General features: G+C 46.0%; 1 protein-coding gene across 1 annotated transcript in view; it reads right to left on the minus strand.

The window, feature by feature from the left end:
• The window catches only part of PECAM1 (platelet/endothelial cell adhesion molecule 1), a 53,956-nt gene extending 42,401 nt beyond the window's left edge, over window positions 1–11,555 (minus strand). The window contains exons 1-5 of the mRNA XM_006833728.1: window positions 11,492–11,555; window positions 11,374–11,400; window positions 5,495–5,788; window positions 1,259–1,564; window positions 225–500 (exon numbers count right to left, since the gene is read on the minus strand). Coding sequence (XP_006833791.1) covers window positions 225–500; window positions 1,259–1,564; window positions 5,495–5,788; window positions 11,374–11,400; window positions 11,492–11,555 — 967 coding nt within the window. The remainder of the gene's footprint in view (window positions 1–224; window positions 501–1,258; window positions 1,565–5,494; window positions 5,789–11,373; window positions 11,401–11,491) is intronic.
• Window positions 11,556–13,359: the final 1,804 nt, after the last annotated feature.

A 13,359-nucleotide genomic window follows, 5' to 3' on the forward strand; every position in this document is an offset into this window, starting at 1 on the left:
GCTCACAGAGGTAGTACAGAGGGTGTGGGCAGCAGGGCTGGGATGTGATGTTAGAACCTGTACCCTAGCCACCACAGCTGACTCACTTGACAGTGACTTGTCCCCATTTGCATAACAAGGAAGAAAAGTCTCAACTCTCATTGGCCACCATCAATCTGGATTCTAGCATTCTGGTCCCTTCTGGAACCCACCATATTCAACAGCCTCCAGCAGCTGCAGCCTACCTGTTATGTTGAGCACGATGCTGCTGACCTTGGATATCCGTCTGGCCTCCACTTTGCAGGTGTAATTACCATTCTGTTCCACCGTGGCCATCACTGAGTAGACGGCTTCACTGCTGTGTTCGCTATGTGCCACAATCATCTTACCCTTTTGGATTATGATTTCGGGAAATGCCTGGGTCTGGTATGGCACTTGAATGGTGCACTTAATGTGCAGCGGATCTCCCTCTGTGATCAATCCTGCAGGACTGATGTGGAACTTGGGAATAGAGAAGGATTCTACAAGAGAAGAGGACAATGCAGCTGACTCAGGGTCAAACCTGGGCTAGGGGCAAAGGCATTTCCTACTCTATTTGGCTTGTTCCTGTTTCCAGACATTGTTTTTCCTATTGCTTTAAAAAATCAACCTTTCTGCTCAGAACCCTTTACTTGGGATCCCTTGATGCTCCCTCCTTCTCCCTCCTTCTTAGATCCTTAGCCTTCTTCTTAACTGCATTTCTCTTACATTCCTTAGCTTCTCAAAGGCTATGTAATGTGTGCCTGAAGCAGGGTGACATGGTCCCTAGATCTCAGATCTCTTCTGCAGAACTATCCTCAGATGCCTTCAGAAATAGACAATGAAGTGAGAACTGGACTAGTTCCCATCCATCAAGGATTCCCAACCTTTTCCACATCTACCTTGAATGGACATTCCATGCAACTACGGCATTTCAGCAAGAATATTCCATAGCTTTCAAAAGTAATCATTTATGAGGGAGGTTCAAAGAGTTCATGGAAAAATTCCATATCTTTTCATTTCATTTTTGCCACAAATATTTCAAAGCCCCTCGTATGTGTATATGTGTAAATATTTTTTCAATTGTGTCACAGTAAAAAATATATATGGAAAGTACTGACTTCAGTTTATTAAGACAAGTCTTAAGTGTTAATAATAGCAGTCCAGCCAGGAGGACCCCACTTATTCCCAATTCTAGGTTCTACCTCCCTATACCAAACCAGCAAACCACAAGAAGGATGGAACGAAGAACAGGACTGACCCCTCACGGTGACCAGTTCACTCTTGACTAATTCTGAGGACTCCACCCGAACTCCATGGATGATCATAGCTCGGCAGCGGAACATTAAAATATGGTCCTGCTCCTCAATTGGAAATTCTAACGTCACAAAATTTTGATTCTGAGAATTCTTTGTTCTTGTTCTTTTGATGTTTTTTGTTTCTAGTGAAAACTTTTCGATACTGAAATTGATTGGGGCCTTTTCCTCTTCAACAGAACAATTGACTGTCACGATCCCACCTTCTGTCACCTCCTTCTTATCCAGCGTCATCCTGGGGTTGGGTACTCCTTTAGGGAAAGAGAAAGCCCGTCAGTATCAGCATCACCCAGACAAGACTCCTTCAGCTGAGTCATTGTGGTTGACCCATCTAAGGGTTCTTTTGTTTTGTTCATTACCGCCGAAGCATAATAGTTGCTGGGAGAATGTGTGTCAGAGTAGAACTGTGCTCGATTGGGCTTTCAATGGCTAATTGTTTTGGAAGTAGATTGCCAGACCTTTCTTCCAAGGGGCTGCCTCTGGGTAGACTCCAACCTCCAACCTTTCAGTTAGCAGCCGAACACATGAACTGTCTACACCACCCAGGGACTCCTAATAGTACCTACTCCATGGTAATTTTCAAGCATGTTCATGCCCAGAAAGTTACCAGGTACTTTGAAAACAATAAAATACATTTAAGATAGGATAGGTGCTTTCCAAGTTTACAATCCTATTGGGAAGACAAGTCTTCTCAACGGATTTTTTTTTTTTTTAAAGACAGCATTTATTATTAATTATGTAATTGTAATCATGATTTCTTGAATGCTAACCATGCATCAAGCCACACAGCCAGACTTTATACGGATGAGCACATGCAATTCTTATAAAGGATAAAATGATGTCCTCTTTATAGATGAAGGTCCCTTCAAAAGCACAGTCTAAGAGCCCCAGAGATTGGACACCAGGTCTCCGACGCCAGGGTGTGTGTGTGTGTGTGTGTGTGTGTGTGTGTGTGTGCATGCATAAGCTGCCTTGCAGAGCATGAGGATTTCCAGTTTAAAGAACAGCACTGAAGATCTCCTAGAGCCAGTGCGCACTGCAAAGACACTGAGTAATGGGACAGCCAGGAAGGGATGGGAGAGGATTCCAGGAAAGAGCAGGAACTGAGAGGTGTCTTGACGGAAGGGTGGATTTTTGGCAGATGAAATGCAATGGGGGCCCAGGGCAGATGTTTCAGGGCACACGCTTGTGGCTTTTAAGAGGGCTATCTAGTGTCGAGGTCCCTAGGTGATGAAACTATTTGCATCCTCTACTTACTAAAGGAAGGAGCTCTGGTAGCATAGTGGTTACGAATCGGGCTGCTAACCTCAGGGTCAACAGTTCAAAACTACCAGCTCTTCTGCGGGAGAAAGAGGAGGCTTTCTGCTCCCATAAAGATTTACAGCCTCGGAAACCCTGGACAGGGTCGCTGTGAGTCGGAACCGACTCCACGGCATATAACAACAACAACAACTTCCTGAAGGAGTCCTGGAGGTGCTGCTAATTGGAAGGTCAGTGGTTCAAACCCATCCAGGGGATAAAGATGAGGCTGTCTGCTCCCTAAAAGATTTACAGTCTCAGAAATCCTAGAAAGAGTCAATTAGAATTGGAATTGCCTTGATGACAGTGGGTTTGGTTACTTAACAGAATGTTGGCTTTCAAACCCACCCAGTGGCACCAAGAAAGAAAGGTCTGGCAATCTGCTTATGTGAAGATTCTAGATTCTAGCCAAAAACACTCTCTGGAGCTCAGGCCTAGCAACAGGGTTGCCATGAGTTGGAATTGGTTCTATGGCAGTGGGGTTACTTTGGGTTTTTGTCTAGAGCAGAAAAGTGGGGAAGAGGGCAAGGTATGGATGGTGGTGAATTGGGATCAGCCCAAGGGGACCTGAGGAACCAGCTGAGATGAACTGTGTTCGCACAGGCCACCCTCGGACCGGCACTCATGAGCTCCATCTTGGAGTAATGCGTCTGTGATTGAATCCTAAACTCACTACTACTTCCTGGATGTGTTCCCTCAACCAGCCACTTCCTCTGACTAAACCCCAGTTTCCTCATTTCACCTCCTGGAACTGCTGTTGAGGGAGAAGAGAGTGGATTGATGGAGATGAACTCAGCTAAGTGCCTGGAAATGAGTAAGCCCACAAACAACTTTATCTCTGAAAATGTTTATAACTTGGCATGTGATGAAGCAAAGTAAAGATGCAATAAGCTTTAGGAACATAAGTGGGCTGTAGGGTGAGGCCTGAGGTGGGACAGGAAGACGAGAGCAGGCCCAGTGAGGAAGGAGTTCATGCATTCTTCCAGTCACTCCACAGCTAACTTATCCAACAAATCCTTGTGGAAATGGCACCTACCATGCAGACCCTGAGCCAAGCACAAAGTGCATGGAGGAGCTTTAGGTCCCTACAGTCCTGATGGTTTCTGTGAAGGAGTGGTGTGGAAGTCTCTAGCATCTACCTTGGTAAGATGGGCATTGGCTCACTCAATACTTGGCTACTGAACATCCATCGTTCGCTATTCCTGTGCATCCTCAGAACAATTTTCAAGAGTGTGTATACCTGCCTAGGAAAGGAAACAGACTTCCAGAGGGTGGTAGATTTGCCTGAGGGGCACCTGGTTGGTACATGGCCAAGCTTGGATACTAACAGCTTTCACAGTTTCTACTCTTTCACACTTCTGTTGTCTCCACTTCACCTATATGGTCTTCCATACCTGGGTCTAATGGTGTTTCCTTCCAAACTTCCTTCTTCCTTACTGTTCCCAAGACACTGGGCATCATAATGCCACTGGACTACAATTATTTAAATGAATTCTTCCCCACCAGACTGGAACTGCATCTGACTCACAGCCTTAGGAAATGCTTTTTGAGTGAATCCAAATTCCTGACAACCATTTCCCTTCCTGATTGGACATCCCTACCCCATTTCTAAGGAGCTCTGGAAGCATAGTGGTTACGAATCGGGCTGTGAATCACAAGGTCAGCAGTTTGAAATTACCAGCTGTTCCAAGGGAGAAAGATGAGGCTTTCTGCTCCCATAAAGATTTGCAGCCTCGGAAACCCTGGACAGGGTCACTATGAGTCGGAACCGACTCCATGGCACATTAACAACAACCCCATTTCTACCTGCCCTTTCATCTGCTTAATTTATTCCACAAACATTTACTGAGTGCCTACTGAAAGGTTTCAAAAATGGGCCAGATACCACATCTCTCCTCACAACCTCAACCCAGAAGAGCAGACAGATGTGAAATCTAGTTACAGTACCAACTGAAATGTTGTTGCTGTTGTTAAGTGCTGTTGAGCCGGTTCTGACTCATAATGACCCTATATAGGGTTTCTGAGGAGTAGGGAGTGAAGTGAACTGGAACCAACGATTTTGCAGTTCAAACCGATCTTACAGTGCAGTGCATTACCCACAGCGCCACATCAGGACTCCACTGATTAAAATAGCAACTACCACTTATTGAGCACTCACTCTTTAATAGGAATGGTGCTAAGTATTTTACCTACGTAATTTTTAAAATTCTCTCAACAACTCCCTGAACTGGGTCTCATTACCCTCACTTTACTGGTGACAATTTTTAAGGGATTTGTCCAGATCCCAGAATGACTAGAATTGAGTCTCTTAACACTTAGCCTAACGGTCTTTATGGGAGGGGGCTTTAAGAAGTCTGTGGGAAAATTCCATTATCTTTCAATCCTATTTTTCCATGATTTTTTTTTTTTAAATCCCCTTGTACATGCCATAAATGCCATTGAATGCAGAGAGTGCTTAAAGCCGGGTACCCTGGAGATCAATTTTGTTTGGGAACGTGTCAGAGGAGAAAACTTTGAGTTGAGTCTTGAAAGGGGAAGAGGAACTCATAAGGGAAGAGGTGAACAAGGACATTTGCAGGTTCCAGAAGGCACAACCAGTGCAGACACAGGAGATAGAAACAGCCAGGCACACTGGGCACATGTCCAAAGTTTCTAGGTTAGGAAAGGAACAGGGACGTTCGGGCCTTTAGTTAATCACAATTTCTATTAATGCAGCCAGCTGTGGGCCCTTTATCTGCTTTTTGTTGTGTGCCGTCTGTTCCCACTCCTAGAGACCTTGAATAGGGCTTTCCCAGACTGGCTGGTGGATCTGAACTACCGACCTTGCAGTTAACAGACACAACGCTTATCCTACAGCACTAGCTTCAAGTCCAGGGACTCACCTCTCACCAACACTTCATACTCCACAGTGGTTTTCTCCTTACTGTTCAGGATCACAGTGCATTTGTATTTCCCCGAGTCATAAACTCGGACTTGGGGAATGAAGTAACTCTCCATGTTCTCTGTGGAGGAGACGTTGTAGAACATCACGTCATCCTTGTAGAAGAGCATCAGGTGCTGGGGCCTGGTGGGCGAGGTGGTGCTGATATCCACGATGCACTGGAGCGTCAGGTTCTGTCCGTTCTTCAGATCCCACTTGGGCAGGCTCTCCATGCGGATGCTGTTGATGGTGAACGCTAAGGGCAGAGGGAAGGAGGGCAGACACACCTGTCAGCTCAGAAGCAGCAGCCCAGTGAACTTGGACATGGGTTCTCTAGGATCAACCAAGCCTTCAAATGATCTCAACCCCAGCCAACAGCATGTCTGCAATCCCACGCAAAACCACCCAGCTAAGGCAATCCCGAATTCCTAGCCTCAGAAACAGTGATCAACTCAGTGTGCTTTGTTGCGGGCCTCTAAGGGTGGAGATAGCTTGTTACACATAACAGATAGTCCTTGGAAATCTCTACCTGGTTACTAAGATGAAAAAACATTTTCCTCTTTGGTGACAAACTGTGCAGGCACAGCCAAACCTGAATTACTATGTGCGGGACTCGCTTTTTACACATCAACAGGTGGTTCCCAAGTCACAAATAAAACCCGTTCCTAACTATGTCTTTAGTCACATTTATATGTAAGTCCAAACAGGCGCATATGGTTCTTATTCAGTCTGACTTTAGTGCAAGGAAAAAACGGAATAGGAAAAAGCTGAGTTTGTCTCTTCCTGTAAGTGAAGGTGATTGTGATAAATTTGTTGAGTAGGGTTTGGTCCAAATATTTCAAAGTGAGGTGGATAGACATCACCTTAGAGGGCAAGTGTGAGATGTTTGGAAGTCAGACATTCATAACGCAGACATTTACTGTAGATGGGGTGCCTAGACCCCTGGGAGGTGCATGTACACACTTTGGGAGCCACCAACTGTATGCAAATGTATGTGTTTCATAAGACAAGGTTTACAACCTTCCCTACTAGACCTAAGCAGTTGTGATGGAAGGTTGGGGTTTTGGAGCAGACTAAAAAGGTCAGCACTTTTCATCCTGGACTGATGAAGGCAGATGGAGGAGGATCCAAAGTTATAGACACCTGAAGCATAGAAGAGGCCCATAATGCCACATCCCAGAATACAAAAGCGAAGGGACCTCAGCCTAAAGACCACAGAACAGAGACTGTTGATGCTCCCTGGGAAGACAAAGCATTGTGACTCAGCCAGCCACCTGGCCCTCCACCCGGAAATTACTCAGGAAGAGAGGAGGTAGGAAGGAAGGGGTCAGGAAAATTCCAAGGAGCCACAAAGCAAGATGAACTTCTGTGCTCTGCACAGCGGGTACTGACCCCATCTTTACCATCTTAATCTCAGGCATCTCCAAGTCCTGTTCAAATCCCTTCAAGGGGACATTTATGGAGCATGTGTGCCAGGTACTAGGATTACAGGGTGATTAAGAGAGCACCCTGCTGTCCAAGACATTGCAAGCAGTGGAGGACACAGATCACTGAGTACAATTATATCATTCCATAAGGAAGGGCTGCCCAGGGGAAGACAAGGACAGACTAAAGGAAGTGACTCCTGAGCTAGGCCAAGAAGGGGAGGTGGGGTGCTCAGGGCAGGAGAACAACATGTACCAGGGCACAGGGGCATGAGAAATCACAGTACATTCTGGGCATGGCCAGTTACAGGAACCAGAGTGTGGGGTCAGAGGGCCTTGAGTGGGTGGTACCAGAGAGGAGGGAGTAACAAGATGCGATTGGATTCTAGAAAGATTACTGCCTGTAGTGGTGGTTCTGGTGAAAACTGGTAAGGCCTGAGCTAGAACAGGGGCAGTAGGGCTGAAAGGAAGGGGCAGATTGAAGAAATCTTTAATAGATTCCAAAGGACTTGTTGGATTAAATATGGGGGAAACTGGAAGACAAATACCAGATTCCTGGTTCCAGAACCAAGGAGCATAACAAAGCCATCAAGTCAAGTAGAGAATGCTAGGAAAAGGCAAGGGAAGGAGACAAAGTCACTGGGCAGCTGAGTCTGAGAGATCAGTGTGATACCTAGGTGGAGACATTAGGACTAGATTGGACCAGGGAGATGTGTGCTGGTGTCCGGAGGGGAGTTAATCTTGAGAAAGGAGGAGGTTGTGGAGCCTACCAAGACCAGGGCCAGAGTTTGTTGTTGTTAAGTACTGTTGAGTCGGTTCTGACTCATAGCACCTTGTATAGATTTTCCAGGGAGTGGCTGATGGGTTTGAACCGCCAACCTTGTAGTCAGCAGTCCAGAGCTTATCCTACAGCACCACAGTGGGACTTGGGAAAAGTCAACATCTCTCTTGGGGGAGAATGGAGAGTCAGGAGAACATTCAGGGAAAAGTCTAGAAGGCCAAGGAAGGAGACATTTGGGGTATGATCAAAGGAGTCAACGGCAGTGCAGGGCCCCACAAAGTAAGGGCAGGAATCATTCGTTAGATTTGGCATTAGGAGATCCTGGGTGAGCCCTTAGTGAGAGATTCTCCTGGTGGTGAGGTTTAGGGGGGACTGAGGACAGGTTGTGGTGAAGTGAAGGGCTGTGATTGTGAGTAAGCAGAGATGGTGATTATAAACCAGCCTTCAAAGAAGTTTGATTGAGAAAGGAAGTGGCTAGCTAGAGAAACCTAAGATTAATGGTAGTGTTTGTGTGTGATCTTTCTTTTTCCTAAAAAACAACGAGAGAGACTCAATCATGTTTGCTGACTGAAGAAAACAGTTGGTAGAGGGAGAAGAAGGATATTAAGAGGGCTGAGAGGTGCTAACCAAATGATAGAGGAAGTCCTGGGAGAAATTCAAGAGGCTGGGCTCAGAGTCCAGGTAGACAGGCAGTCCTTCTCTGACACAGGGGGGACATTGCCTCTGGGGCCTGAGGGAAGCCGGAGGATGAGTGGGGGAGGCAGATAAGCTTGTAGCCAAGGCAGGACAGGAAGTTGAGGGAGTTCCCTGCAGACAGCCACTATTTTCTAGATGAAGATGGAGCTGAGGAAATCCTTGAGGTTTACATTGGGAATTGAGGGGGCTGAGAAGGCCTGAGACAGAAGGAAAGTCCAAGGCTGACCAAGGACCTGACCTGTAGACAGTGAGCAACATGGATCAAGTGGACAGTCCATGCATTTAAAGGCATGGTCAGGGTGGACTCTGGACTCTAAGTGATGGGGACCTGGGTTCTAGTTCCTGATCTGCTAACATCCAGTATGTTAGTCTTATGGGTACTAGGTCTCCATTTCCCCAATGAGAGGGAGGCCTGAGAATGCAGTAAGAGTGTAAGAGTGGGCCAGCATGTCTCTCCTGACTGAGTTTTGAGGGTTTACCCGAAGGTATGGAGTCCTAGTGTGGCGCTGTGGGTTAATGCGCCAGACTGCAAAGCAGTTTGAACTGCAAGGTCAGTGGTTCAAGTTCACCAGCTGCTCCTCGAAAACCCTATACAGGGTCGCTATAGGTCAGAACCAACTTGATGGTACTTAACAACAACAACCCAAAGGTACAAATATTCTCTAGGAACCCAGGGAAGGGAGATTTACTTTAAGGTGGGGAAGGAGTCAGAAGGGAAGCAAAATATAGACAGGAAAAGCATCAAAGCCTGGGATATTTTTAGGGCGTGGCCTGGCTTGGATATGAGGGAGGGCGGGTGCTACAGGAATACTGATTGCAAAGGCTGGAGAAGACTGGATATTAACATCACTGTCACTGACTAAGCACTGCCGAGTGTGGCATTGTGAGGAGTCCTGGTGTGGCGCTGTGGGTTAATGTGTCAGACTGCAAATTCATTTGAACTGCAAGGTTGGCGGTTCAAGCTCACCAGTTGCTCCTTGGAAACCCTATACAGGGTTGCTATGGGTCGGAACTGACTCAACTGCATTTCACAACAACAACAACAATAGTGTGGCATTGTAGGATAAGGACTGCTAACCTCAAGGTTGGCGGTTCAAGCTCACCAGTTGCTCCTTGGAAACCCTATACAGGGTTGCTATAAGTCGGAACTGACTCCACAGCAAACTCAGTAACAACAGCCCACCGGGGCATGCATTGACTGTTCCCTAGGCTCCATTATTATCTCCATTTTACAGATTGAGAAAGAGGCTCAAAGAGTCAAAATAGAACTGTGGCTCCAGACAGAGTAAGAGTGTTGGGTTTGGGGTAATAGAGGTTCTAGTGCCCACGGCAACTTGACTTACATACACAGGCTGGCTATTTCTCTGAACCTTGGTCAATTACGATGGGTATGAAGAGAATGGATATCCTGCCTCCCTAGGTTGTCATTGGGGTGAATGTGCAGGGAAGCAAATCCATAGTTCAGCATGTGACCTTAGGGGACGTCACCATGCTAGGTCTTCTCCCAAGAGTCATTGCTCATGGTCTTGGAGTAGGAAAGCAGCCCTTTCTACAGACTTTATCTCTGAAGAGCTGAGCAATATCTCTGCAACCAAATCACCCCCATTCTTTGCTGACTGAAGTGACTAACAAGGGGATCTTTGTTCTGTGGCCCATCTAGTCCCCAGACCTGAACAAGCTCCTCCTTCACATGGTGGTCCCAGATAAAATGGAACAAAACTCACTTTTTTTCAAGATACGGTTCAAAATCAGCTCTAAAAATGGCTGATAAACCAGACATCAAAGAACATGCACAAAATATTACAGATATAATCATAGATGGGGTGGGAAATAAAATCTGAAGTATATTTGAGATCATTTGTTGTTTGCCACTGAGTCAGTTGTAACTCATAGTGGTAGTTGTGTGCAGTTTAGACAATTCCAACTCACAGTACCTGTGGACAGGGTTTCCGAGGCTGTAAATCTTTATGGGAGCAGAAAGCCTCGTCTTTCTCCTGAAGGAGTTGCTGGCAGACTTAAACTGCTGACCTTGCAGTTGGTGGCCCAGTTGGTTTCTGACTCATAGTAACCCTGTATAGGGTTTCCAAGGATCAATTGGTGAGTTTGAACTACCAACCTTGTTAGTAGTCCAGTGCTTATTCTATAGCACCGTACCATGTAAGGTGGGGGTGTGGGTGGGAGTTGTGATCTAAAGCAACAATTGAAATTAAGTTTTGTGTTCATGACCCTAATAGTCAATTATACCTCATTGATGATGTTGTTAGGAGGCCTGGTGTGGCACTGTGGGTTAACGCGCTAGACTGCAAAGTCAGTTTGAACTGCAAGGTTGGTGGTTCAAGCTCACCAATAGCTCCTTGGAAATCCTCTAGAGGGTCACTATGGGTCAGAACCAACTCAACAAACAACATGATGTTGTTAAGTGCCATGGAGCCGGTTCCGACTCACAGTGACCCTCTAGAGGGTTTCCAAGGAGAGACTGGCGAGTTTGAGCCACGGACATTGTGGTTCAAACTGACCTTGCGGTCCAGAGCTTTATCCCACAGCGCCACACCAGGACTCACTTGTGGTAGAACAAGGAATAAATTATGGAATTACTCGATTTTTTTAATCACCGCCTCAGTCCTAATGAATTCAATAGAATCTAAAATACATTGCTACTTCTAAAACATGATGATTAGAATTTGACCCTAAAATCTGGATTTTTTTTCCCTTTAATCCAGAATTTCTATAATCTCTCTTTTTTAAAAAGGTATAATCTAGAACATTTTATAAATGGTTTGTTCTGAAACCTTCTAAAACATCCAAAGTGGAATAAACGTTATTCCTCCACTGAAATCTTCTTTCTCAATTGTTCTAATACTACAATGAAGCAATATGAAATAAACGTTAACAATCACAAAAAGAAAAAGGATGAAATGAAAAGGAAACATTACAACTTACAGTTTTCTTTCCCCTCAAGGCTTGAACCTGGAAATGAGAAAGAAATATGTTGATTTTAGAAGCTTCAATTTTCATGAAAAAAGATTTAAGTCCTGAAAGAAGAGAATAAAAAACTCACAGAGCCAAAGAGTCAGCAGGACTCCAGACCACATCTTGACCCAGCGGGACCACTTTATCTGCATCCTGAGAGCTTCAATTGCCTAGACAGTTAATTCTGCTTTCTGGCCATGCCTCAAGGGCAGAAGACACTTCCCACAGATGAGAAATTTGCCCTGTGAAAAGCAGAAACAGCTCTGGTAACTTCTCCTGGCGCCTGCAGAGCCACTGGCTGGGACTCTGGTCAGGTAATGGCGGCCATTGCTGGAAACCGGGAACAATGGGGCCTGGGCTGGTCTGATAGTTCCTCAGGAAATGACTGGTCTTCCTGAGGGGGCCACTGAACACAGTTGCTTTGTTTAGTTTCTTTAGGGAAAAAAAAGGTACAAGTAGTGACATTTGTCCCGGAGCGTCTGACTCTCCTTCTGCCTTGCCTGGGTGTAGGGGGTCCATCTCACACCCAGGTAAAGGGGTTCCTCCCTCCAGTCAGTCTCACTTTACTCCTTAGATAACTGAAAGATGTCAGCTCTGCTTTCATTACAGCTCCCAAAGGGGAACTTTCCAGAAGGCATGAATCTGGGCCTCCTGTCTTTTCTAGTAAGGGCTTGGGACAGGGCTGACTTTTCCAGAAAAGGTGGGGCTTGCCAGGGAGACCTGCCACTAGGGATGAAGCTGAGTTTTGAACTTGCTGGAGCTAAGAGGCTCTCCTCAGCCTGTGTGGTTTGTTTCAGGCACCCATACCTTCTCCTAGAGTTTACCCCCTGCAGTCTACACTTCCAACACTGAGCCTGGGTGCCAAATCAATTCCTTTCACTCCCCCTTTCAGAACCTTGCAATGGCGTCCCATCACCCTCTGTAACCGTTTATAACCTCTTCAGCCTGATCTCTCATCACCTCTTTCCTTGCCCCTGCATTGTGGTTGCTAGAATTTATAGTTCCCAGAGCATGTCATGGAGTCCTGCTATGGTGGTGTAAAATAAACACTGGGCTGCTAACCACAAGGTTGGCAGTTCAAACCCACCAGTCGCTCCTCAGAAACCCTATACAGGCTCACTATGAGTTGGAACCAACTTGCCGGCGCTTAAGAACAAGAACAGAACATACCATGTGTCTGCTTTTGCCAGGGCTAGGTAGAGTAGTGGTTACGAATCAGGCTGCTAATCTCAAGGTCAGCAATTCGAAACTACTAGCTGTTCCACAGAAGAAAGATGAGGCTTTCTGCTCCCATAAAGATTTACAGCCTCGGAAACCCTGTACAGGGTAGCTATGAGTCGGAACCAACTCCACGGCACATAACACAACACAACAACAACAATTCCCGATTAGGAGTCCTAGTGTGGCACTGTGCAAGCATTTAAACTGCAAGTTCGGTGGTTCAAACTCACCAGCTGCTTCTTGGAAACTCTTTACAGGGTCACTATGGCTTGGAACTGACTTGATGGCGCTTACCACCACCAACAATTCCCCTGCCTGGAATGCCCTCCCCCCTTTTCTTTTCTGGTGAATTCCCTCTTATCTTTCATAACTCAGTTCAAGCCCCAAGTCCAGAAGCCCTGGACCAGGCTGCCCATGTTGTGTGCCCCTTACCTCTTCAATGCTTCTCTCTGCCAGGCACTTTCTACAGTGTCCTTTGATGCTCTGTTACTGCAGGGACAGTAACTGTAACATCAATCACCAAAAATGATGCCTATGGTGAATGACTGACCTTCTGGGAGACTAGATACTAGTCTCCATTGGATAACTACTGTCTTAAGGTGAAGGAGCCCAGATGTTTTTGGCATACCACTTCCTAGTACCTCCACAGGGTAAAGATAAGTCAAATTTGCAGTTGGAGAAGTAGAAACCAAAGACTACAACTTGAATTTTCTTGGCCTTAGGGCAAATACTAAA

The sequence above is a fragment of the Chrysochloris asiatica genome, unplaced genomic scaffold, assembly GCF_000296735.1.
Source record: "Chrysochloris asiatica unplaced genomic scaffold, ChrAsi1.0 scaffold00007, whole genome shotgun sequence".
Lineage (NCBI taxonomy): Eukaryota > Metazoa > Chordata > Mammalia > Afrosoricida > Chrysochloridae > Chrysochloris > Chrysochloris asiatica.